Source organism: Poromitra crassiceps (genome assembly GCF_964638095.1).
Source record: "Poromitra crassiceps genome assembly, chromosome: 15".
In the NCBI taxonomy this organism is placed as follows: Eukaryota; Metazoa; Chordata; class Actinopteri; order Beryciformes; family Melamphaidae; genus Poromitra; species Poromitra crassiceps.
The window spans coordinates 26499873-26526152 of NC_139634.1; the positions used below are offsets into that span (position 1 = coordinate 26499873).

At 42.3% G+C, this 26280-nt stretch overlaps 1 protein-coding gene across 2 annotated transcripts; it reads left to right on the forward strand.

Moving 5' to 3' along the window:
- Positions 1 to 9273: 9273 nt before the first annotated feature.
- clnk (cytokine dependent hematopoietic cell linker) lies at positions 9274 to 25077 on the forward strand. Of its 2 annotated transcripts, XM_083651299.1 has the most exons (16): positions 9274 to 9409; positions 14791 to 14831; positions 16606 to 16756; positions 18062 to 18126; positions 18271 to 18325; positions 18730 to 18780; positions 18900 to 18934; positions 19128 to 19147; positions 23300 to 23321; positions 23479 to 23503; positions 23578 to 23665; positions 23803 to 23819; positions 23913 to 24007; positions 24343 to 24420; positions 24530 to 24685; positions 24756 to 25077. In XM_083651299.1, exons 2-16 carry the CDS (start codon positions 14829 to 14831, stop codon positions 24900 to 24902), a joined length of 1008 nt encoding a protein of 335 aa, XP_083507425.1. In that variant the 5' UTR covers positions 9274 to 9409; positions 14791 to 14828; the 3' UTR covers positions 24903 to 25077. The 2 variants fall into 2 exon arrangements, with proteins under 2 accessions (XP_083507425.1, XP_083507426.1); XM_083651300.1 differs by lacking the exon at positions 24343 to 24420.
- The last annotated feature ends 1203 nt before the right edge of the window (positions 25078 to 26280 follow it).

Sequence of the window (26280 nt, forward strand, 5' to 3'; positions counted from 1 at the left end):
ATGCACTGATTCCACATGTTAATCATAACATGATATTGATAACTAACTGAGAATAACACCTCTGTAAACTACAACCCACAAAGAATCTGATCAAATTCACTGTTAAAATGTGAAGAAATGCATACTTTTTGGCACCAACCTCACCATTGTTGACCATGGCACAAGTCTCAAAATCACATCAAACTCTTTTTCTCACTGTCTTTCTCTCCTTGTATCCTGCTTTTCGATTTGAGGATGCTTCAGATCTCATTGATTTGTTTTGGAGCTCAACTTGAACTTGAACTGAACTAAACGGATTAGAACAAAATGCTAACAGGAGGTTGGTGTCATTTCCTCAGAAACACATTCTGGCACATTTGAGGAGGCTTCATTCATTCTTGATCAAGTGAAAGGGTTTCTAAAAATGCTGAACATTCCCTCTGAGGAGGCAATGAACTGGGGGTTAGGCAACATCCATCTTACATTGACATTGCATTTAATAGCCTATTTTAGGCATTTAACTCACGCTTTTATCAAGAGGAACTTACAAGCAGTGGGGGGCCTACATTACAAGAGTCTGTGTTTTTCATTGTTTGCATGGAAGCCATATTGACATATTGCCTGTCAGCAGGAGTTCCCTTTTATTCCGTTCTAATCAGATCTTTTGCACTGATTTGCAATCATGACATCATATATCCCCATGTCTATCTGTTTCATAGCAGTGACAAAGCTATAACGACCCTAGTCTTTCTATGCAATGAAACTTAATTTATCACTGGTATTTCGCTTTTGTAGTAAGAATTATTATTCTCGACTCGAGATCCTTTTCACACGCTGACTGTGATCAAACCAGATCATATCACACTCAATTAACTTCCCTTTCCCTGCACCGCCGTGTCCTTTAAGCCATTTGAACCTGATGAGCAGGGGCATCACATATAGCCAGATCCATGGGTGATATGAATGGAGTGGCTGTCTGCCTGAGACCCGGTAGGCAATGAGGATGAAATAGGCTGCTCCTGTTTGAAGTTAATGGGGATGGATTGTGTCCGGGGTGATGTAGAAGCACATTTACTGCAGGCTGCAGCCGGGGCGAGGAGCTGAGCTGTGAGCGTGCTGGACTGCTGGCAGCGGGCAGCACAGAGAGAGTGATGCCTGCTCTCCTAACAGGCTATTACACATGTGAGCAGACCAGAGGTGGCCGAACAGGTAAGGACCAGGCTTCAATGGTCCAGAGGTGGCCGAGCAGGTAAGGACCAGGCTTCAATGGTCCAGAGGTGGCCGAGCAGGTAAGGACCAGGCTTCAATGGTCCAGAGGTGGCAGTAATTAGACTTGACCACCATGCTACCACTGATCCATTAAGCCTGGGCCCACTGTTGCTCTTTTGTAATTGCTCGAGCAATGCTTTTGAAATACCTTTAAATTACAGGACATTATTTACGCAGCAATGACCGGCAATAAGTAATATCCGAGTTAAATAGATGCAACTAATTATACATTAGAATGACTGGTAATTACAGAGTAAAGTTGTGGGGCTTTTACCAGTAATTTTCTAAGTGACGAGTGGCACAAGCACCCACTTTGAAAACTTGGAAAGGAGCTGGAGGCAGAACATAAACTAGTTCAAAAAGGAAGAAACACCTTGTCTTCCATTCATTAGAAGCATAGAAAGTGATGACACCTGTGCAGAAAAAAAAATCCATTAGGTTTTCATTTGCTTATCATGTACATATTTTAGAAAAGACATGCCAGTACTGACAATGTAGGCCTACAATATTCAACAACAGAAACCAGCCAAAATACAGCTTTTCTTTTTACTTGTATAGTACTTAGTAATACCAGTCATTTAGTGGTTATACATGGATATTATTTAGTCTACTTAGTTATTTACAGTCAATACGTAATTACAGTAATGGTCTATATTGTGTTCAGCCAAGAAAAGTGTGTGTGTGTGTGTGTGTGTGTGTGTGTGTGTGTGTGTGTGTGTGTGTGTGTGTGTGTGTGTGTGTGTGTGTGTGTGTGTGTGTGTGTGTGTGTGTGTGTGTGTGTGTGTGTGTGTATGTGCGTGCGTGGGTGCGTGCGTGCGTGCGTGCGTGTGTGTGTGTGTGTATGTATGTATGGTATAGCTAATTTAATCACAAAGTATAGTACATGTGTAACTGATAACGTTCAACAAACAGTGTACATTTTCATACATACACCGACCGGGGCACAAAATGCAACACGTTTCAACCTCCAGGCTGTAGTGTAGTATATGGGTGTGTTTGTGTAACGTGTGTGCTGGCGTTCACTTGACTGTTTAGTGGTGGAGTAGCAGCACTGCGGTTGCATCACAGTGTGATACATTCATGGCGAGCCTTACCTTACTGTACCTCGCTTTCTCATTTCACTTGCACTGAAGCGCTGCCTGTGTTGATGCTATCAGTGTTCCTCAGCTACAGGCGGCAGGTGGAGGAAACCAAGATGTCAACTCCAAAGCACTTTATAAAGTGTGGCATGCAAATAGGGAATGAATGCATAACAGACCTCTCTCTTGTCCCAGATAAGATTCAGAGAGAGATTCAGTGAGGGGGGAAAGCAGTGTGTTAACACCTAATCATTTGGGATTTATTGCAGAATTTGTTCAACAAATCATGTCAGGACAGTTTATGAACTAGTTTTTGGGTACACCTGTCCTGATTTGTCTTCTCCTATATAGGAGAAAAATCAGGATGGGAGTATCCAAAAATTAGTCACTAATCTCCTGAACTCATTGCAATAAGTAAAAATGTATTTGTAATCATGTAAAAGTGTATTCTGCTTGAGTTTATTCCCACAGGCATTCATGCACTGATTTTCCAGGAGCCTGGGATAAGAACATTGTGGAGGTTTACAACGCTGTAATCCTTACATCTTATTTCACAAGGCAACAGTCTTATAATTTCACTGAACTGGTCTATCTTCAAAAGCAATTGAGTCAATAATTCCCAGATCCACATTAAATAGTAGGCCTACACTGTATCTTCCCTTATCTTTGTTATTAGGTGGAGAACCCCGAGGAGGAAAGACCAGAAGCCCCCAAGCTGCTATGATGACAAGCTGCTGAAACACTTTGCAAGATGCTCGTTGGCTATTTACAAACTGACAGTGAAAGGCAGAAGGTAATAAAGGTGCACAATACAATGGCAATTTGATTGAACAATTTTTGTTTCTGTTCCTGTGCATTTCAAACTGTTTTACATCAAGATATACTGTAATAAACAGTTGGTGCAGCCCTCATTGTTTTGCCAGTCAAGGCTTTGTGCTCCCATACTGCAAAGCAAGCCAGTTCATATTGTACGGTACTTAAATGTTTTTGGGATGTGTTTCACAATGTGCAAAAAATTGGCCAAAACATGTAGTAAAAAGTTTGGACACCTGATTGAATGTAGGCTACTACTACGGCACCACGACCACGACAGCACGCAGCGCCGAGGCCTACGAGCTGCTAATCAACACGTGGAGCGCCATGCCCGACATGCTGAATCCACGCAGTGACTTTGGCATGGAGGTGGTGGACGAGCAGCTGTTCGTGTGCGGAGGACACCACAGCTCCAAGGTAGAGTGCTGCGACGAGAGCACCAACGAGTGGCACGAGGCCTAGAGTATGGGGATGTCATGCTACGGGCTCATGCTGTGTGTGGCACATGGTCTGTCCAGCATGGCCGAGTTGGTGGTCCTTGTTGTCGTGAGATGTTGTGGAAGTGCATTCGTACGTGTGTGTGTGTGTGTGTGTGTGTGTGTGTGTGTGTCTGCGCCCGTGTGTGCGTGTGCGTGTGTGTGTGTGTGTGTGTGTGTGTGTGCGTGTGTGTCTGTGTGTGTGTCTGTGTGTGTGTGTGTGTTAACGTTTGAGTGGTAGTATACTGTATTTGTACATAGATGACATACATTCAAAATACACTGGAAACACATTTTCTTTCTATGCACCATTGACAGCATCCAAAAACTGATACTGAAACTCATAAACACATCCTCCAAAGTACTCTGAAGAAGTTTATTTTTTATTTGTATGTCTTTATTCTGTCTGGGCTGCCAACCAGAGTTCAGCTTTGGCCTCGAGTTGGAGACACATCAGGTGTTTAGATCAACATAAATAAGACAATTTAGGAGCACCCCTGCACATTAATATTGCCATTACGGAATTGGCTTGCAACCTCTGGAACAGCCCAGGATGCTGGGCTGATGGTTTTTAATGTACCTTATATGAGTGTGGCCCAGCGCAGCAATCAGCAGGCTAGCTCTCAGCTCATTAGCCTTGGTTTCTCTCACTCAGACACACAGCTTCCAGAGACTCCGCACCGCAGCAGGGGGAATGACTGGGATAAATAAGGAATAATCAAGGAATCTCTCCGGCTGCGAGTTGACCTCAATATGGGGCTCCTTGCCGTCATGGAGGCTCTGCCGTCACAATGCATCGTAATGAATGGAGTAGTGTGTGGATGGGCGACTGAAACAGAGAGACTCGTGCGGCGACACACACAACGACAGGAGAACTCTCCTCTGTGTTTGGATTCACATTCACAAGGAAGCATACCTCAGTGCAGCTTTTGTACTAATGTGAGTTCTAGACTTGGCCCATCCACATTTTGCTAGTCATCCTATTCAATCAATCTAACACTGGAGTAATAAATGAATAGACATTTGTGGTTGTGGTGTGGGCAGGGCTCACTCATTTAGAATGCCACATCTTAAATATGCCACTTCAGACCACTGCATATGTCAAATTATGGAGTGTGTGTGCAGCGCAAACACAAACCAGGCGCTGGGTTAAAAATATTTTCTCTCATCCTGGCTCCTCAAGGTTTAATTCTATTATTTGCTGCTGTATGATTAAATAAATCAAATGTCAAACAAGGCATTTTGTGCCATCCTTGAAAATCTTCTTAACAAATTATGAAACGGTCACACATTTACCATTACGTCTCCTCGGGTAATAAAAGCACTTTCTCCTATTTCTTTCCACCTCTCCTGCTCAGGAACTTCATATATCAAGCGAGTGGCCTACTAGTGTGCTGTGAAAATGGAGCAGCCTAACAGTCGGGGCGTGTTCAATCAAAGTTCACCAAGCCATGACACATTGCTGCAGAATCAGATAGGGCATCTTTTTCCATGAGGCTAATATTTCATGTACAGAACATTCGTTTTCGACTCAACTTCAGCTGTAAGAGCGGCAGCCAGTCTCTGTCCATCCATCACAGCCTGACCTTGACCGCCGCGCCCTGACGGCTGCCCGGGGCACGCAGCAGAGTGACTAATGTCGCCTCAGCCACCGGCTCCCTGCACCACAGGCCCCGCCTCCCCGCACCACAGGCCCCTGATATCCACCCAGCATTATCCCACCCCGGCGTCTACAGATCCCTATCTCTCCTCCCAGCTTTAATTATTCACGCTGTTGAATCACACTCTTATCAGAGAGATAGCCCCACTGGCCAGACTCCCTGCCCCTTCTCTCTCTCTCTCTCTCTCTCTCTCTCTCTCTCTCTCTCTCTCTCTCTCTCTCTCTCTCTCTCTCTCAATTTTTCAATTCAATTCAAATGGCTTTATTGGCATGATAAGGTGCATCTTACATTGCCAAAGCATACATTAGCAACACTTAGCAATTACAAAGAATCAAAAACAGAAAACAAGACATTTTGTTACCCAGTAACATAAATCACAAAATCTTAAGATATTCAAAGGGGAAGAGAAAAGAAAATTAAATGGAATGTGATAAGATCGAATATAATAGAAGACTATTGTTGACCGGAATCTATTCAGAATAATAACAGAACAGTAATAAATGGGCAGTTAAATGGTGATAGTGCAAATAGAGAGCAATTACAGTATATTAACAAAAATTCACAGAATCTGTAAATAACCGTTGTTATTTTGAAATCTTCAGAAGAGAGCGAAAAACAAATCAAAGCTAAAAAGAATAAAATATAATAGAATAAGATCAAATAAAATATTAGTGTTGACCAAAAAACCTATTTGGAACTCTCTCTCTCTCTCTCTCTCTCTCTCTCTCTCTCTCTCTCTCTTATCTAGCCTACCTGGCTGCATGACACATCTCATATACTTCACACACTGTACATAATGAGAAGACAACTACTGTGGTGTTTGCTGTGAGCAAGTATGCAAGTATGAGTAAAGCCCCTGAGCTACCTTTGAACTAAATTATATTACTAAGCCAACTATAGGACGACTGCACTTTCATCATGATCATGCGATTTTGATGTTGGTACTGTATGTCTGTGTATTCAACTAGTATAGCAATTAGCATTTGTTTTAACACAACAACACACGATCACAGGAAAGTATTTGAAAGTCGATTTAGTCAGTTTATGATATGAAGTTAGATTTTAGGAAACATAAACCCAGACTGAATTTAACTTGGTTATTCTGTTGATCAGTGACATCCTTCCGTTGCTATTAAATATCTCAAAAGCTGTTATCTGTTCATTCATCATAAAGTGTGGTTTATCTTCACATACGCAACACTTCCTGTGGTAAGGCTTCAAGCCTTCAAGCAGTGCAGCAATATCACATTCTGTTCACTTTCCAAGACTTCTGTGCTGAGACTCCAGGGGACGGAGAGAGGATCTGTACAGTCAGCCTATGAAAATTCATGCGACCTGAAATGTCTTTCATCTCCAATTGCAGTGTTTTCAAAGGAAATCAACTCAGCAGTCTCTTTAGGTCATAGACGTGCATCAGTGATCAGTGAAGGCAGACTATGCACTCCCTTCACCAAATGCACTCTCTCTCTCTCTCTCTCTATATATATATATATATATATATATCTCTCTCTCTCTCTCTCTCTCTGTCTTTCTCTCTCTCTCTCACACACACACACGCACACACTTCGCCCATATTCAACCTCTGGGTTCCTCACCCCCCAGGCTGGGACTCTGGATCTTATTTCTTCTTAGTGACAGGTCCAGGACAGAGGAAGGGGGGACAGCTCATTTTTTGGCTGCTGCGTGGGGGATGAGGACACAGGATGAGCTGCCAGATTGACAGGCCGATGAGGCTGTTGCTGGGGGCGAAGGTGTAGAGATGTTAGGGGAGTTGACGTTTGCGGCTCAAAGATAAGCATCAGTGAGAATATGAGAGGCCAGATGGTAATCTTTCACAGGAAGTCAGGCTATACCATTGCAGAAGAAACCACAGGAGAGAGGCTGACCTTGTGCGCCTGTGCTCAGCTGCAGAGCGTTTTGGAGGAGGCCAGGCCTCCACCTCGCTGCCTGTGCTCAGCTGCAGAGTGTTTTGGAGGAGGCCAGGCCTCCACCTCGCTGCACACAGGAAGGTGCTCCGTCCTGTGCTCAGCTGCAGAGCGTTTTGGAGGAGGCCAGGCCTCCACCTCGCTGCCTGTGCTCAGCTGCAGAGCGTTTTGGAGGAGGCCAGGCCTCCACCTCGCTGTGCTCAGCTGCAGAGCGTTTTGGAGGAGGCCAGGCCTCCACCTCGCTGTGCTCAGCTGCAGAGCGTTTTGGAGGAGGCCAGGCCTCCACCTCGCTGCACACAGGAAGGTGCTCCGTCCTGCTACTGTTCTCATTTAAAACCAGGGCCAGTCATTTCGGAAGTTTATATGCTAATGATCACTGACTTTTCACTGTGAACTAAGCCTGAACTTTTTTTTGTGACTGTCAGTTTGGCATCACAGCTCAATGGGAGCATGAATAAATTCTGAATCAGACTATTTATTTATTTATTTTGTTTGTTTGTTTATTTGTTTTTTGTAACTGTTGCACAATACTGTACTGTACAGTCAACCTAGTGATGTCGTCAAGCAGCGTCCTAGTTGGCGAAGAGCTGACATTTTCATATTTCTAGCAAATCTAGGTACATTTCAGACTTGAAAGCATGAAAGCAGTGTCCTGTCTTGTCTGAGGTGACATGCTAATGAAGTATATGATCAAAGTTTCGTGTCCTCTTGCTCAGTCACTGTCATGCACATCTTTGAAGTGGCAGCAGCTTAAAGGTTAGAGACTAAACTTATGACCAGAGTATCATCCATATGAGTTCTTGGACTTGCAGCAAACGTATAGAACTAATCTACTTAACCTCTATTTATTAGAATATGCCCTATTAAGGCAATAAAACCCAACTTCACAGATAATGCTGAAAACATAGCATGCTGCTTGGCATGATTCAGCACACATTCTCAACATGAGTCAGCAGATGATCACGCTTCATTTGAAAAATAGCTCTTTTTGGTGTATCGTTCAAACTAGATGCAATTTTGTCGTGGCATTTTCCGCACTCTCCTGTTAGTCACCATAACATACTGCCATCACATTGATATTGTCTGAAGTACTGGAGATGTGGCCAGAGTCTGGCAACGTTATGATCAACAATGGAATTTAAAGCAGTCAGAGAGTTTAGTTGAACTTGTAGAGTGTGCACGCTATAAAGTGAAATGTTCCACTAAGGTGAAATATCACTCTAAAAAGGTTAAACTTGAATGAAATGTGAAAGAGAAATTACCCCCGTCCCCCCTTTGCCTGATATGCACCCAGGTGGGGGGATGATGACCTAATGAAAAGAGTAAATGACACACACTGCTACCCTTTGCACTTTGGAGAACAGGTGTTGAAATGTCACAACATTCCGACTCAAATTAAGAGAAATACCTGTAGCGTTGGAAAACTGCTTTGAACCTGACTTACTGAACAAGTGGTGGGGGCCAGAATCTGAGACATACAGTAGGGGCAAGGGGATTTTTATGGAGAAAATGCACCTGTTTTCTCGCATGCTGTTAGAAAAAGATGTCACTCATTTTCAGTTTTTGTGCAGTCACAATATACATAGCTGTAGTCTCATACTGACTGATAAAAAAGGCTTGCAGAAATTTGTGAATATTATGTCCGCTGTGAACAGGCACGTAGTGTTGCATGGCAAAAAGGAAACACAGGAAACCACAAGGGTTCCTGGTACTTAACACCTGTGTGAATCACTTTTTGTAATAGATTATATCTATATAATATAATCGTCCGTCGTAGAAATGATGAACAGAATAACCATATCACAAAGAAAGAATGCATCCACAAAATGTTGTGTGCATATACCCACACCTAATACTGTAACTGTATACATCAACACCAGGCAAGTCTGAGCACAGCTGCACAAGAAGCCCACCACAGACCTGCCACTGTCAGACATCTAATGCATCAGTGAAGACCTTAGTTGTAGGCCAGCGAGTCACCACACAGGAAGTGATTTCGGGTTACTGCAGTGGGCTGCTCGACTCTCAAGTCGCTCAGCCGCCTTAGCAGATGTATCTCTGTAGCTCTATGGGCGTGATAGCACGATTGGAGACTAGAGCATAAGACCAAATTGGCAGAAATTTCTGGACGCTCACCGATGCTGGTTCAAGGTGAAGCTGAACGTCTGCCATTGAGTGCGCTTGTGCTACAACAGCCTTCTAAAGAGGTAGGTTGTCACTGAATTTTATTCTCAGTTTTCAATTCCTGTATCTGTCTCAGTGGGTATACATGTACTGTAAAAAGCAAATGGCAGAGCCCCCAAGCATTGTTGGTCTGCTGAAAAAAATAAAAAATAAAAAAAAAAGAGAAGGGAAAAGATTCAAACAACATGTATGAGGTGCAAAGAGGAGACGGGCTTTGAAACACAGACATATTTGCTACCGGAGTTGTGAATTGTGCTTCGATTAAAATCCACTCCAAGGTGTGAATCTCCCTTGACTTTCATCTGTCTCATCCGAAAACATCTTTGCCTGGCACAGTAAGCTCTACAAACTAGGCATCCCACTGAGTGTTATACTGTACGGTGTACCACAGTGCCAAATCCACTCAAGGTCTGACTGAGTCTCCCTTTTGGGCCTGTGAGTGGCTGGCTCGATGTCTGCTGGCGTTTCACAATTCATGCCCAAACTCCTGTTTGTCCTTATAGTTCTAGTTACTAGTTTGTTACTGAAGTGTGTTGCTTGTCAAGTCGCTCAGCTGTTAGCATATGTTTCTATCTTCTTCTATAGCTCTATGGGAGTGATAGAAAGATTGGGGGTCAGTTCAATGTTCCCAGGGTTCAGGGTTCAATGTTCCCCAGATTTATGTGGCACTTAATGGGAACATGACAAAGGGTTCAATGTTCCCAGGGTCCAATGTTCCCCAGGCCTAAATATGTGCTCTCCCAGGGTTCAATGTTCCCAGGGTTCAATGTTCTCACGGTTCAATGTTCTCAGGGTTCAATGTTCTCAGGGTTCAATGTTCCCAGGGTTCAATGTTCCCCAGGCCTAAATATGTGCTCTCCCAGGGTTCAATGTTCCCGGGGTTCAATGTTCTCAGGGTTCAATGTTCCCAGGGTTCAATGTTCCCAGGTTTCAATGTTCCCAGGGTTCAATGTTCCCAGGGTTCAATGTTCCCAGGCTTCAATGTTCTCAGGGTTCAATGTTCTCAGGGTTCAATGTTCCCCAGCTCTATACCTAAAATGATCAAGTTGAAGGCATCCTGGAAACACTGAGAAACACCCGGAAAGTCCTGTAAAATCCTGAAAAGCACCTCCTCTGGTCGAATAAAGTAAAATTCACCAAGTCATATTTTATAGGCTATATTTTCTTTTCTTCATCTTGGTGCACACATTTGACTAATTGTTAAATAAAAATCATAATAACTAGGTGTAGATTCTGCCTATAGGCTATGTAGATTGTCATTCTTCCCCAGTGGAATGTAGCCTTTCCTTGTTTGTTAACATGGGAATATACAGTAATTGGAACCAAATTATGCACAAACATAATCACAGATACTGTATTAAAAATCTGAATGAGTCTTTGTATGTGTGGATAGTTCAGGATAGTTGGACTTAGAGCCCTGGGAAATTGAGTCCCTGACAACATGACATAGTTTAAGTTTAGGCTACTTAACCCTCTGTGTATTAGAGTTTAGTTTTGTGTATCAAATCCAACCCAAACAATAGTTTGAGTCAAGTTGAGTAAACAAATATCCACAGAATCATCCACACACGGAACCCCACAGATGTAACAAAATAATAATAATAATAATAATAATAATAATAATAATAATAATAATCAAATCCAATTATAATCATTGGTTGTTGTGTTCAGATAGCTGTTTTGAAGCCTTCTCCAAATAAAAAACAAGAAGGATAATAAGAATTATCTAACTCCAAACGGGTCAAAATTGACCTGAATTGAGCATAATAGGAGTCTTAGGCTAATGTGCATAGGCGTAGTTTGAACTTTAAGGTTGGAGGTTCACAAGAAAATTTAGAGGAAATGTAATCCAACGTCACCATCCGTGAGTCTCTACGAGGTACTTTTGCAGGGATACAGCTGAACAACATTTACTGAGTGTATATTTAAAAGTACTTGAGTAGAATTATTTGAATTACTCAGGTAAGAGTAAACGTATAGCATTCTACAAATACATTAACAGTACAAGTACTTGTGTACTTGAGTAGGCCTACTTGTACTTGAGTACTTTCCACCTCTGCAAATCCTTAAGTAGTCTAGTGGTTTGAGCAGCCGCAAATCCTCAGCACCCAATTTCCATGGGGGAGAAGTTTACATTCTAGACTTGCTGCTCAGCCTCAGACGCGAGCTCTAATCTTCTGCCTTTCAGACATCTCATCCAAAACATCTTCCCCTGGCCCAGTAAGCTCTACAAAGTAGCCAGCTCACTGAATGCTGTACCACAGTGCCAAATCCACTCCAAGGTCTTTTGGGTCCTAGTTCCTGCTTTGTCCTCCTTCACAGACAAAAGGATATTTAATTATGGCGGGGCATTGACTTTTTGTAAAGATTAAAAACAAAAAAAAACAGTCTGAGTGATTGATTGGTCCTTGTGACCCCATAATTGTCTTCTTCCTCTTCTTACGTATTTTCTAAGGATTTTTTTATTTATTTAATTGACTTGTCAAATGTGACACAAATGGAGAATGTGTGACAAAAAGCCATATCTCACGCATAGTGCAAAGACATGATGCAAAGGTCCAAGTCAGAAATGTAGCGGTCCTTTGTCACTCAGTCATTTCCTTGTCAGACTTGATTACTGCTCATTTGGGTTGGAGCACGACTTACTGAATGACTGAAGAACTCCAGGCAGTGTCAATCCTGACATCCTGTCCTATCGGTCGTCGTGATTTTCTCAAAGCCTGCCATTGTATTTGCATCACATTCATAATCCATGTGCTGCTACATCTCTCTCTAAGCCTCTATGACAGATCTGTGGAAATTTGCCATTTTATTTCTCAAGTTTTTCTTTCTTTCAAAGAGTCTGTATTAGTTGAGCGATATTTGGTATAGCCTATCTACGGTGAATACTGTACAATAAAAGGGGATTTGGCAAGATATTTATTTAAGATGAATACTTTAATATTCCCTCCTGATATCGATGACTGCTGTTGGTCCTGCTTGACCTAAGTGCAGCGTTTGATACAGTTTTGCTGGACTGATTCTTGCGACAGTGGATTTGGTCACCGTCTGTCTTAGATTGGCTTTCTTATATTCAAATGATAGAAAATTCCTTGTGTGTCCACTGATGACTGGACTGATTTTATTCTTCTTCTCTTCTGGGTCACTTAATCATATGATCTCCTTCCATTGCTATGCTGATGATACCCAGTTGTACCACTCAGTCTCAGTCAAGCCAAATGAATGGCCTCTCTGTAACTGTTTAGCTGCTAGCAGAAGCTGGACATCAACATTTTAATTTCAGATAAAGCTGAAGTTCTTGTTATAGGCCCTTAACACATTTCCATGCCCTCTATTCTCTATTTCTGTATCTTACGCAAGTCTCCAAGAATCCAATTGGACCTGTGCCTTAACTTGGAGCGACACACCAAAAATCTTGCTCAGTCATGTCTCTTCTCTCTCAGGATCATTGCGAAAATTTAGATATCAAATTTCAAACAGAGAAATAAAATACAGAGAGGAATAGCTGTTATTTAATCTTGCCATGACTGCTGTAATGCTTTGCATGCTTTAACCAAAAACATGCTACAACAAGGCTTTTAACCAAAACTAAGACGCATCCAAATGTAAGCATCTCTAATAGTTGCCTGTATGTCCAAACCTCTGTCTTAGAATTGATTTAAAGATTTTATAATTTTGAGACTTTGCATGGCATGACCCATACCCAGAAGTCCCTGTACTTCCAGCTCTTACATAAAAAAATGTGTATAGGGATTATGCATGAAACAAGGTCTGTGGTTAACACAAGTTTATGAAGTTTATCTCCCTGATCTACCTTCATTGGTGACAGCCAGCCAGGACCACAATAGAGCACCGCAGGCATGATGATTTTCAGAAAACGCTTCAAAAGTGATAAAAGTGGTCCTCATTTGCAAAGATTATGTTGCTGAACACAAACGTCACTGTTTCATAAACTTTTGTTGACCACAGACCTTATTTCATGCATTTGACTGAAATCCCCATACAAAAACCCCATTCACTTCTACACGTAAGAGCCGGAGGTGCTAGCGTCCGTCTTCCTGACTCATTCCTACAGTAGGCTACTCTATTGTGGTCCTGACTCATTCCTACAGTAGGCTACTCTATTGTGGTCCTGACTCATTCCTACAGTAGGCTACTCTATTGTGGTCCTGACTCCTGGCTGGTTGTCACCAATGAAGGCAGGGCAGGGAGATGTGAATGCTGCTCGTTTTGTGTGCCTCAACTGTGGCGGCTGTGACAAGGAAAGTGGAAGAGGGATGGGCAGGCCGGGGCTCAGGCGGGCTCGAAGAATTATAACTCAAAGGCAATTGTTGTCAGGCATTACAACATGCTTTTAATTGAGAATTGATGTCATGGGCCAAATTAAAAAACTAAAATATACAATTTGAAAAATAATTAGTAAAATATGTCAAAAAGGGCACTTACTATATCTAGTCAGAGGCCAAAAGGGGAAGGTGCTTGAGGACCACCTAGTCTATCTGTGCACGTGCCTGGGTTGAATGTTATCTGCATTGCACTACTAGATCAGTAGACGGGGATGATTTAAATGTGGGCCAGGGGCATAAAGGGGGGGGCAATGGCCCCTTCACTGCTTCCTACCCCCTTACTTCTGGCTCCCTTGCTCGGACCACACCCATTTTCAAACTCTGCCTTCATTGTGATCTGAACTACACAAAGCTTTGTGACTGCATCTTGCAAGGTTGTGACACTATTGTGTTGATAAATTCTGTCCACAGTCAGACACCTGGCAAAGTACTCAAAACCGCTTCTGTAAAAACCGCTACATTATAGGTGTCTCCACGATCACATTTATGCCATGATGACACACACAGACAACAATACCAGCCACACGCTGTCCTGGCTGGTAATAATAATATTGCTGTTGTTGTTGTTGTTGTTGTTGTATTATATACCAACAAATAAACATACGGTAATAATAATCATCATCATCATCATCATCATAATATAGAGATAAACATCTAATCACATTAGAATGACTGACTGATCCTGAGGCGGAGTGTGATGTTGTGAAGACTAACCAAATGTATCCCATTTACAGCTGCTCCTCTAATTGCACCACCCACTTACCAGAGGGATATTTTCGCAACCCAGGTGCTCTTCTCAACAATAAAATCTAATTTTGATCATCTAAGACTGTGGTTCTCAGTAAATGCAGATCTACTTGCTTTCGCACTGAATGCTGAAAATGTACAGGATGTCATAATGGGGCCCGAAACAGCAAAGTTTATAGTGCATAAAGAATTCATATTATTGCGTGTAAAGGTCGAGAAAAAAATTCAAGGACAGTATCTTGGAAGGCCACCTTCTTGTGCTGAATGCCAAACTAATGATGTTTTTCGTTTTTGTCTCTCCCCCTCGTTAGCTGCAGAGCGAAGGAACAGCCATGAGTCTGCTGTGATAATGGTGAGTTATGGTGGCCATATCCACAGCATTTTCCTGCTGGTTCCGCATGACGGTTCCCCGGGGAAACTTTTGGAGCTCGCGACTCCTCGTGTAATTACCTTTTAGCACAGACATGAGAAAGGAGTGAGATGCTGCTCTCTACCTGTCATTGTCACTTGCAGGAACAGACCAGAATTATGCTTTCAATGTTTTTGGTATTAATGGGAAACTTGCCAAATAAGACCCAGTAGTGTCAAGAGCTTCCGTTAACATTATTTTAGGTGGTGGTATTTTGGTGTGACCAATTAAATGATACTACAATGTGAAAGCTCTGTCAGCATCCACAGCTAAAACTCACCATTACTGCTAAATATGAAACATGTAACTATTCAGCAAGTGTCAATCTTTAGTCAGACTATGAGATGTATAAATTCATAAAAGCACAATATAAACCAAGAAAAAGCAGCCATGTCTAATGAATACATCTGGTTTTTGTATGCTAAATATTCCTCAATTCCTTCCATTTCATTCAACTTCAGGTGTATGCATTCAACTTGTGTAAAGTGTTGCGTAACACGTTTGGTTGTGCTGATATTATCATTATTTATATTTTCAATGTTATTCTTATTTGTTTAATCAACACACTTGAAATGCGTTATAGTCATTCATACAATGAATTAATCATTATTATTTCAACTTGGCCTCATCATAAATCAGCTTATTATTAAATTACACATTATGTAGAACTCTTGTAACGTCAAAGAACTGCATTAATTGACGCATTACACAAGTTGCTTTGATGATTGAAGTAGAAAACTGCACAGAAAGGTTATTATAATGAGACTTATTAGACACACCATTATATTTTTGTTTATTTGGCACTCTTGCAATGCATAGTAGTGCCAGTGCTAGTTTCTTTGCATGTGTGTGGTAGCCTGGGTAAACCCAGCCCCCAGTGACCTGCTCTCAGACAGACCCTGCTCACTAGTCACAAAGGTAGTGACTTAGTGACGTAGTGACTAGTGAGCAGGTCTGAGATCAGGTCACGTGGGGGCTGGGTTTACCCAGGCTGTGTGTGGGTCTGTGGGTCTGTGAAGTGAGGAAAGTGAGGAAATCTGTGGAAGTAGTGCTAGTTTCCCCTGCTTATCAGTGTTGAATGTGCTCAGGATCTAACTACAGCAAACCACTCTGAATGGGTGAAGTGTCAGACCAGGATGGAACAGAGAGACGATCATACAAAAAGAGAAAATACTGAATATTATTGTTGGCTTTGTCAATTTAATTGGCCTAAAGACAGCTATCAAGTTAAGTTAAGGGGTTCCTAAGAGCAGCTTTAGTGCCAGCTTTGCACCATTATAAGATGATGTTTGGGTCAAGATGGTTTTGGGAAACCAAGTCCTGGTTAAGATGCACATTAGCATCTAAATTGCTATACTAAACTTTCGGGTATAGCTGATATTGTGTTTTGTTGATTAATATGGCACTGTCAGTATTTGGGCCAGGCCAGAAAAGGTTGCTCCAGCTTGCAAAGAACATGTTGAAAGAAATAATGATTTCCAGAACATTCACACATTGATTGAGAATATAATTTAGTTTTAGCCTTAATATATCACAGAAAATTGGAAGAAACAATGTAAACCACTGAGTTGACAACAAGAGAATTGATAAATCACATACTTAGCCTTGGATTAGATTGTAAGATGTCTGCATAAGAACAATGTTCTGTGGCCCTGGTCCTGTGGTTTTGCAGGCTGATCTAGTCTAATTTTAATAAGTTGCACTTTGCTCTCTACAGGAACGCAGCAAGAAAGGGCAGAACAAACAGAGATGTTACCTTAACGCTGAGGAGCCGGAGTACCATGTGGTGGAGAATGACCAGGAGGACGTACTCAACGTGAACATTCAGCCAGCCAAACCTCTGCATGCAGATGACAGAGAGTATGCAGGTAGGACCAAACAAGCCTGTGACAGTTATTACACTTTAGTTTTTTTATTTTAAACTTTTTTGATTCATTTTTAGTTTTAGTTTTACATTTTTGATTAAAATTTTGGCTTTAGATTTAGGTTTTTGTCATTTTAATTTAGTTTTTAATTAGTTTCAGTAGGCCTAGTAGTATTTTTGGTAGATGCAGAAGTGTTTTAAATAATAACCAAAGGTCATCAGCAGCACAAAAAGATAAAAACCAAAACTATTTTGCATATATTTTTATTTAATTTGCATGCTTATTATTTTATAATTTTACAAGTCGATCACTTTACTTCAGTTTTAGTTTTTTCACAACGCATCTTTATTTCCGTGTATGACAATATTAATACATTTTTTAACAGCAAGTCCGACTTTTCATCTTAGTTTTAGTTTTTGTTTACACTAATAACCTTGATGATCAAACCAGCAAGACAGAAAAAGCGCCTGTTGCACCTCAGTGGGCTGAGGTGCAAACCAAGACCAAAACCAAGTGTTTGTCACATCCAAGGAGTGAATCTGACCCTCTCTGCATGTCATCTTCTATCACTCTCATCCTTCCTGTGTCTCTTCACCTAGTTTAAACAAGTCAAAAAAGCTGAAATGCCATAAAAATAGAAAACGGTTCATAAATATAGACTGAACTCACCTAAGCATCAAAAACCTAAGCATTAATCAATACTTCCAACGTTGCAAAAAAAAATCTGTATTGTTTGCACTCCACTTGACACAGTGAAGGTGAGTTTATTTTCTTCGCCTGCACAGCAAAGCTCCAGTGAACATAATTAGAATTGAGTCGAGAGTGAAGCGCAGGCAAAAATAACAGCTCCATTGGAAACTGATGAGAATGAAAGCAGTGTGGGTCTGAGACAGAGCTCACGCTGAGTGAGCATGCCTGCTAGTGGGGCTCCAGGGCCATCTGTTGGCTGAGTCAGACTGTGGGAGATAGGCTATACAATTATCAAGGAGCTGGAAGGGGCGAGAAGAAGCATGTAGTGTGAATAGACTCTCTTCTCTCTCCTGTGTGCATGTGGCCCACAGTCGGTCACAGCTTCACAGCTGCAGATTCACAAATCTTATATATGGCTTTTAAGCTTGAGCACGTTCTGTGTGTTCCTCGCACTGTAATCGATAGAGTGCCCGGCGCTACTGCAATTTACTACAGGGATTTGGAACAACTGACAATTTAAAACTATTTAAAGTGTCAGCAAACATTTCTAACACTACTTTGACTGTAACTCACTGATAACAGCAACCTGGATGATCATACATTTCTTTTGTTTTCCAGACAGGGAAAGTCTTCCAAGGTCATCATCTGCTCAGAGCCTGCAGAGCCTGTGCTCAAACTCCAGTGTAAGTTGTTAGTTAGTTAGTTAGTTAGTTAGTTAGTTGGTTGGTTAGTTGGGTAGTTGGGTAGTTAGTTGTTAGTGAGTTAGTGAGTTAGTTTGATGTTTTTGGGCCTACTGTAAATGTCTGCCTATGCTATGTTTTCCTCAGGGTAACTCCGATACCCCACCTAGACGTCCACCGAGACAAATTCCATTAAATCCAGGTAAACTCACAAAACTGTAGCATAAAATACATACATAATTTTGTTGTTGGTGGAGGTGGCAGTGTTAGAGACATTAATCTATCTGTTTATACCAGATGCAGCATGATGTAGTGTGTGTGTGTGTGTGTGTGTGTGTGTGTGTGTGTGTGTGTGTGTGTGTGTGTGTGTGTGTGTGTATATATATATATATATATATATATATATATATATATATATATATATATATATATATATACACGTATATATAATGATCAGATTGCAATCTGATTGCAATCTGATCACCCAAAACGCATGTTAGTGCCAGCTGTAAATGGCCTCTTTGATACATGCTTGTGATAAACAATGATATAAATAGACATGATGAGATTCATGGTGGCAAATTTGTTCTGTTCTGTGAAACGCAGGACCTGCTGTAAATAGAAAGCTGAAGCCAAGCAAAAGAAGGACCCAACTGGGTAACTGTGCATAATCAACTTAAAACATTTCCTCTAGAGAGTTTTGCTTTGGACCATATAGGCAAATTTATTCCACGGTTCTGTACACATAGCATAGTTTCAACATTTTCTCTTCACAGATGAGAAGCCGCCAGCTGTGGAGCCAAGAGAGCAGGTAAACACACAGCATCTGTCATAAACATATGCATGGTATATTGTTGAGTCTGTTTGTCATGACGTCTGTATGTGTGTGTGTGTGTGTGTGTGTGTGTGTGTGTGTGTGTGTGTGTGTGTGTATGTGTGTGGGGGGGGGGGGTTATTGTGTTGCTTGTTCATAAAGCGAATGATCCCTCTTCTCTCCTTTCTAGCGCACACAGCCCCCACAAAGGTAACTATTGTCCAATGGGCCATTCCATTTCTCCTGGGAGCTGGGGATGTCACCTGCCATCGGATTTTAGCTGCCAAACTCGGGGTCTTATTTGTGTCTCATCAGATCAGTTGTACACACAGTACTGTCTAACCCTAACCCCGCAAAATACCGTGAGATGTGTTCTTATCAACTGTTATTGCTAACAATGGCTAACCTGCTACTGGTTAGTTAACCCTGGCTGGAACCCTGGCTTTAAATGGAACGGCGACAACCCAGGTGTGACGTCGCTCAACTGCAATATTCCGAGTTCCCATTGCAAATGGAATGGACCACAAGTTACAAAACAATCCATGGGATTGAATGGACTATGTTAACAGCTTCACTCAGTGTTGTTGCAGGTCTCCTCCATCGATAACCAAAGACTTAAAGAATCAGTCTTATTTCATACAGCTCCGCCCTTTTTAGGCTTCGCTTATTGGATGTATATCCTCGCGAGAGCGATACACTGAAGACTTTCATTCGCACCATAACCTTAGACAGCGTTGCTCACTTAGGTCCGCATCCTCTGCATATATGAATTTGCGCCCATTTTCTTCACAACTTAGCGAAGACAAGACTTCTACCAGAGAGACTTCTAGCAAGCAAGAGGAAATCATGAGCGACCATCGAGAAGAGCGGCAGCGTCCAGCAGGCGGGGGAGGAGCCTACCGCGGCGCTAGACCTAAGCTGATCCACGGTCGCGTTCCCCCGGGCGTGCGAACCTGTCAACTCTGCCAGACTGCCTGCATCAGCCCGGATGATCTCCACAGCAAATGCTTCGTGTGCCTGTGGCATTTGCACGCCGTACCTACTGCTGCTCCCCGCTCCAGTCGAGCGGGCAGAGCGGCTGAGTGTCTACCCATCCCACACACTGCTTTTCTGGGTCTCTGCCCCAGGAAAACCGCGTAAAGTTTCAAAAGCGGCGGAAATCAACTTAACGTGTAAAACCCCTCTTGCCCTAGCAAAAGAGAAACACAAGCCTTCCCCCCTCCTCTTATGTCTGAGTCAAAACAAACTCTCCCTTTAAAGCCTTTACGCTCGGCCACCATGTTGCCAGGCACTCCTCTAACAACATGGAAGTCTGCCGTAACGTTAACGACGTCGCCGTTCTCAAGCTCCAGAACACAGTCGGAGACCCACGATACCCACTCGCTGAGTCCCTAAGGCCGGAGGAAATGCCTCCTCCGCCGGCAGCCAGAGTACTGCCCCCTCTGCTCCAAGAGCGGAGTGCCGGCTCTAAAACTCAAGGGGGATCAAACACGATATGCAAATTTGTCGTTTTTTGCTTCACACTCGCCGTCCAATCACAGCGAGGGGCTGTGTTCGTTTGATACTGGCCCAACCAGTGGCGGAGGGTACCCCGGGGCAGATGGTATCGGCCCGACGTGCCCGATTATGCAGTCCGCGCCTGTCTGTGTGTGAGAGGGAGAGGGAGACAGGGGCAGACAGGGTGCCTCGGTGCTGAAACATCTGAAGAGGCCTGGCTGGCAACCTGTGTTTTTCTTTGTCTTCTTCAGAACAAACTTGTCTATAAAGTGGCTTCACTGTAGGCTTTCTTGGACATAATATTACTTGGCTCAATGAGTGACAAATTGTGTTTCCGGATATAGGGGCTATCAGCTATTTTACAGTTGCGACTTAAAATGACTTTATTTAATAAAGTCAGTGGTGTGAGTGTGAGAGGAATTCAATCAATAGACAATAACATTGGTGTGTTTAAAATGAGATATTCCACTAAATATGGCTAAAACAGATTCAAACATGCAAAAAAGGCCAATTTTTCTTTGGCGTGGGCCCCCCTAAAAGCTTCGCCCCCTCTGGGCTGATAGGGTCGCTCCGCCCCTGGGCCCAACCAAACACAGCTTATGCAAATCAGAGTCTCAGCCTGATTTGAACGAAAGCTGGAATCCCCCGCTCTCTCCCAGCACAGCCCTGTCAACCCCAGGGGACCGTTCTGCCTTCCTGTTCATCCTCTACACATCCGACTTTAGGTACAACTCAGAGTGCTGTCACCTGCTGAAGTACACGGACGACTCTGCAATTGTCGGATGTGTTGGGGGGGGGGGGGGCAGGAGGGCGAGTACTGGTCAATGACTTTGTCGAGTGGTGCAACCAGAACCACATGCAAATAAACATTAAAAAACCAAGGAGATGGTGGTGGACTTCAAAAGGAAGAAAACACCAATCTCCCCCATCTCCATTGGGGGTGAGGATGTGGACTTGGTGCAGTCCTACAAGTACCTGAGAGTGCACTTGGACAATAAACTGGACTGGAGCGGGAACACCGGGGCCAGAGCCAGAGCCAACTGTACTTCCTGAGGAGGCTCAGGTCCTTTGGCATGCGTGGACCCATGCTAGTCTACGCGTTCCATCAGTCAGTGGTGGCAAGCGCCCTCGTCTTTGCAGCTGTGTGCTGGGGCAGCAACATACAGTAAAAGCTGCAGACACTAGCAGACTAGACAAGCTGCTGAGGAGGGCAGGGTCTATCCTGGGGACCTGCCTGGAGCCTGTGAGTGTGGTGGCTGAGAGGAGAATGTTGTCCAAACTGCTGACCAGCAGGGCAGGTAGCGCATAGTGGCTATCCCTCAGCTGGGAGGCCTGTAGCCTGTACTACAAAGCAAGATTAGTGGTTTAGCGAGGTAACTTCAGGTTTAACCCTGGTTTAGCCGTACTACAAAGCAAGTTAACTTCTAATCACCATGGCAACTCATGCTGCAAAGCTAACCTGGTCCCGACCAGGTTAGCTTCAGAGGATAAGATCAAAATCCATGACAGACCCATATAATCGGCTCTCTGGAGTCACTCACCATTCATATAAGATCGCCATATGAAAAATAGATTGCAGTCAACTGAGAATAGAACAAGAAAAACATTTGTGGCTCTGTAGGCTACATAATTAAATTAAGCCTACTTACCACTTTATGTCTCAACAGCTCAACGATGCGTGGAGAAATATGATCACTATTAATCACGCAGCGCATATCATACACGGAGCCTCAAATGGAGTGAGGGTGATATTCTCCTACATGCCAGAAAAGCCTATACATATAATATAGATATGGGATAAATATGGGATAGCCCCAATAGGCTACTAAATATGCAGGCTACTCTTGCATGTTTCAGCTGGAATTGTGTCCTGTAGGCTGTATGCCAATATATGAGCAAAAATAGGCTAGTTTTTATCAATGAAAACTATGCCCACATCGTCTCAATTCAGTTCAGCAGTTTTCTCTTTTATATTAGGCATCAGCATTATCATTATTTTATATATTAATTATTCGATCAGTGCAACTACACACATAATGAGTGATAGAGATCATTATTCATTGAGCATGCGTTTGTAAATCTATGGTCTAAATAGGTTTACAGATTGTGGAAATTTATAGGCTGAGATTACACATTTAAGGGACAGAAATCGCTGATCAAAGTAAATCAAATGACTGATGTGAATACAAGCGGCAGCTTTAGCAGTCCTTCAGCAGACTATATCCAACGTAGATTTTCATTCTGACATAGGTTACATTAAATATGCTAAAACTCTGATCACGCACTGCGCTTTCATTGAATGAGGAAATGGGTGTGGGCGTGGATCAACTCAGCTGTTCATAATGTGATTGGCTAGCGCACCTCTTTCGCGTGGACGCGCGCCTGTGCACGAGCGAAAAACGTGCGCGTGCACAGGCAGATCCCAGATAAAGCCAGCTTCAGTTATCGAGTAGAAAACCAGCGTCGTAGTATCGTTAAACTAGATAGCTTTGATCCTGTTCAGTCAAACCAGATCAAAGTGACAGATCGCGGGTCTGTTAAGATAGCTTGTAGTAGGCTACAGGCTACTGGTTTCAAACCCCTATAATAACAAACCTATAATAACAAACATCCTCCCTGCTGTAGTGTCCTTGAGCAAGACAGGGAAGCCCTACAGCTGCAGGGTTAGGGTTAATACAGGTTAATACAGTATAACAAATAACTAAATAATGACTAACATGTTATACAGTGTAGCACTAGCACCATCTGCTGGGTAGAAATATAATCTACTACAGAAATGAACCTCTGGAGCCTGTCTTTGCAACAGCCAACAACAAGGTTGATGTGTTGTCATAAACCCCTCTTTTTTTCCCTTTTCTTTTTTAGTGGACAGAAAGCAACTAAAAATGTAAGTGGTCAAAACATGCAGCACCTTAATTCACCGTGTTTAAATGAGAAAAATATTATATTCCACACAAGCAAAATCTTGTCCTTGCTAGAAAATACATTTTTACTTTCTTGGCATATTGTTTTAAATTAGTTTGTCTTTTTTCCATACTTAACAGGCAGAATTCAGTGCATCTACCACAGGTGAGAACTAACTTTGAATTCAGCACTTGGGAAACCAGGTTTGGACAGCTGTAATAATGTCTAATATATTTTAGGTGCACAGAGCTCTGAAAGTGATTCAACCAACCACACCAATCAAAGACATTCTTTGGATTTGGATGCTCAACATCAAATAGACAAAAGGTGCAGTTCTGTGAGCCTTTTCCTTCCTAGGCTATAGTATGAATGTATATTGTATTGTATTGCATTGTATTGTATTGTAATGTATTGTATTGTATTGTATAGTATACTAATTGTATCCACTCTTACCATTTATTTAGGTCACATCAAAATCTAGGTAAGTGATCTACAGAACATATATTGTTCAATAATACAGAACATTTAATGGAATTATTTAAACAATGAGTAAATAATAAAAACACACTCATAGAAAGGACATCAACAAAGCGTCAGCACCACGAGTGGCCTCAGACTAAAGAAGACATTGACCAACATGAGTTTGTTCCTATGGAAAAGCCTCAACAGGTACTACTTATTGAATAAAGCAAAGTTATAGATTGTGCCACACACTGAGAAATGAAAATGTCGTGTAGTTTCACAAAATGAAGTAAAGTTGGATTATAGACATGAATTCACTGCCCATTCAATCCGCCTTTTTCACAGCAGCCAGTTTGTGTCTACAAGCCAGGAAGTAACACAGGTGCAACCAAAACATTAATGAGGGCACCAGCACTGGAACAGCTAAATGGTTTGGAAGTTGGAAACCCTTGTAAATGTTCTGCTTGCACCTGTAATTACTTCGTGCCTTTTAGACACAAAATGGCTGCTGTGAAAATGGAAAATTTAAATTTATTTGCCAGACCTATTGTAAAGAAGACTGGTATGTTGGGACTTGTAATCGTGCAGAAGCTGAGCATGCCTTACACCTGGTGAACAAGGTATCATTTGTAATATACAATTAAATCAATACTGTACATGTCTGTATGTGGAGATTAATCTGATATATGTTGTAATCTGACATTGATATTATGACATTGACCACATTAGGATGGGGCTTTTTTGGTGCGAGACTGTTCCAACAACTCCATCAGTGAACCCTTGGTCTTGGCCGTGTATCATGGCAGGAAAGTCTACAATGTCAAAATCCGGTTCCTGGAAAGCAATAGCAAGTACGCCCTCGGAACAGGGCAGCGGGCAAATGATGTGAGTACACAAACTCAAAAAGCTATTTCAACAAGTACCTTCATAATACTCACATCTTCTTCTTCCTCAGATGTTTGACTCTGTGGCAGAAATTATCAAATTCCACTCCATCTTCCCAATCGTGCTCATCAACGGGAGGACAACAAGCAAATTCCCAGATAACTGTGTGTTGACATGCCCAGTAACAAAAAAAGATGTTGACGAGCTGCTAGTATAAAACACGTGCCATTTCAGCTAAGATAACTCTTTCATCCTGTCTGACATGTCTTTTTTCCCCTTTCATTTGCAATGTTCACTTTCATTGTGGCCTATAGTAATATGCAATGCACTTCACCCAAAACATCCACTGAGATTGTATTATGTTCATGATCGCATCTCGAGTGATACCAGTTGGGGGGGGGGGGGGCTAACTTGGTATACAAATTGTTAGTGTTTACTTTGTTTCAATTAAAAGAATAAGCTATGGAAAATCACAGAACTGTGTGCTGTGTACTTTTTATTACTTCGCCTCCTGAATTCCATCTGACAAACACCTGAGCTGAATGCATGATACTCACCAAAGTGGTGGTATCTTTGGCTGGTATTGCCAATGATGTCATATTCTGGGCGTGAACATTTGGAGGTGCTGGAGAAGCTGAAATGCACTAAACTGCTCAGAGCTTACCAACAAACCATCCCCAGCCTTTTCAGGTCATTTGGACTGAGACGCAGTGAGAATGAATGGCACTGGCACAACTTTACTGGGTCTGGGGAGTCGAAACTGTGAGTCGAAACAGCAATGAGTCGAAACTGTTCCTGGCTCAAGGCCTAAAGACATGCTGCTGTTTCCTGTGTGTTTTCAGGCCATTTGGAGGGAGAAACTGTGTTTTCTGTGTTTAAATGCTGTTTGAAAGGAGAAACTGTGTTTTCAGACTGTTTGGGAGGTGCTGGAGAAGCTGAAACGTGCTAAACTGCTCACAGGTTGCCAAAAAGCCGTTTCTAGCCTTTGGACTGAGAAACACTGAGAATGGCACCTTCACACGTTACACAAAATGCCTAAAGACAGACTGTTCAAATGCTGTTTTCCTGCGTTTTCAGTTCATTTGGGCCGAGTGACACTGAAAAGGTCACAAAGGTCACACAGTAACCTGCATGGAGAAGCCAAAACGCACTAAACTACCGGTACTTGCAGCTTGCCGAAAAGCAGTTTCCAGCCTTTTCAGGTAATTTGGACTAAGAAACAGTGAGGTACCGTCCAATGCATTCTCATTCCACTAGAATACCCACTCGCATTCCCCATTCCCTGGAAAACTCGACAAATGGTTTTGTGGACTAAAAGAATTGACCGATTGTGACCGAATTGTAATTTTTGGGTGAACTTATCCTTTAAGCTTAGGTTTAGGCTTAGGCTTAGGTTATAGTTTGGGTTCGGCTTAAAATAACAAAAACGTTAAATGTGACTTACGGTTGAAATGTAGACTGGAGTGAGAAACAGTTACTAAATTGGAGTTAACCCTAACCCTAGCAAACACCAGCTGCAGTTGATTCTTATTATGAGTAACATTCTTTCCCAGGAACAAAAATGACCCTTCACCTTTAAAGCTACAAAAGTGTCC

Coding starts and splice junctions, on each gene's coding strand:
- clnk (XM_083651299.1), top strand. Junction 18,781..18,899: donor CAAAAGAAGGACCCAACTGG/GTAACTGTGCAT, acceptor TTCTCTTCACAG/ATGAGAAGCCGCCAGCTGTG. Junction 18,935..19,127: donor CTGTGGAGCCAAGAGAGCAG/GTAAACACACAG, acceptor TCTCCTTTCTAG/CGCACACAGCCCCCACAAAG.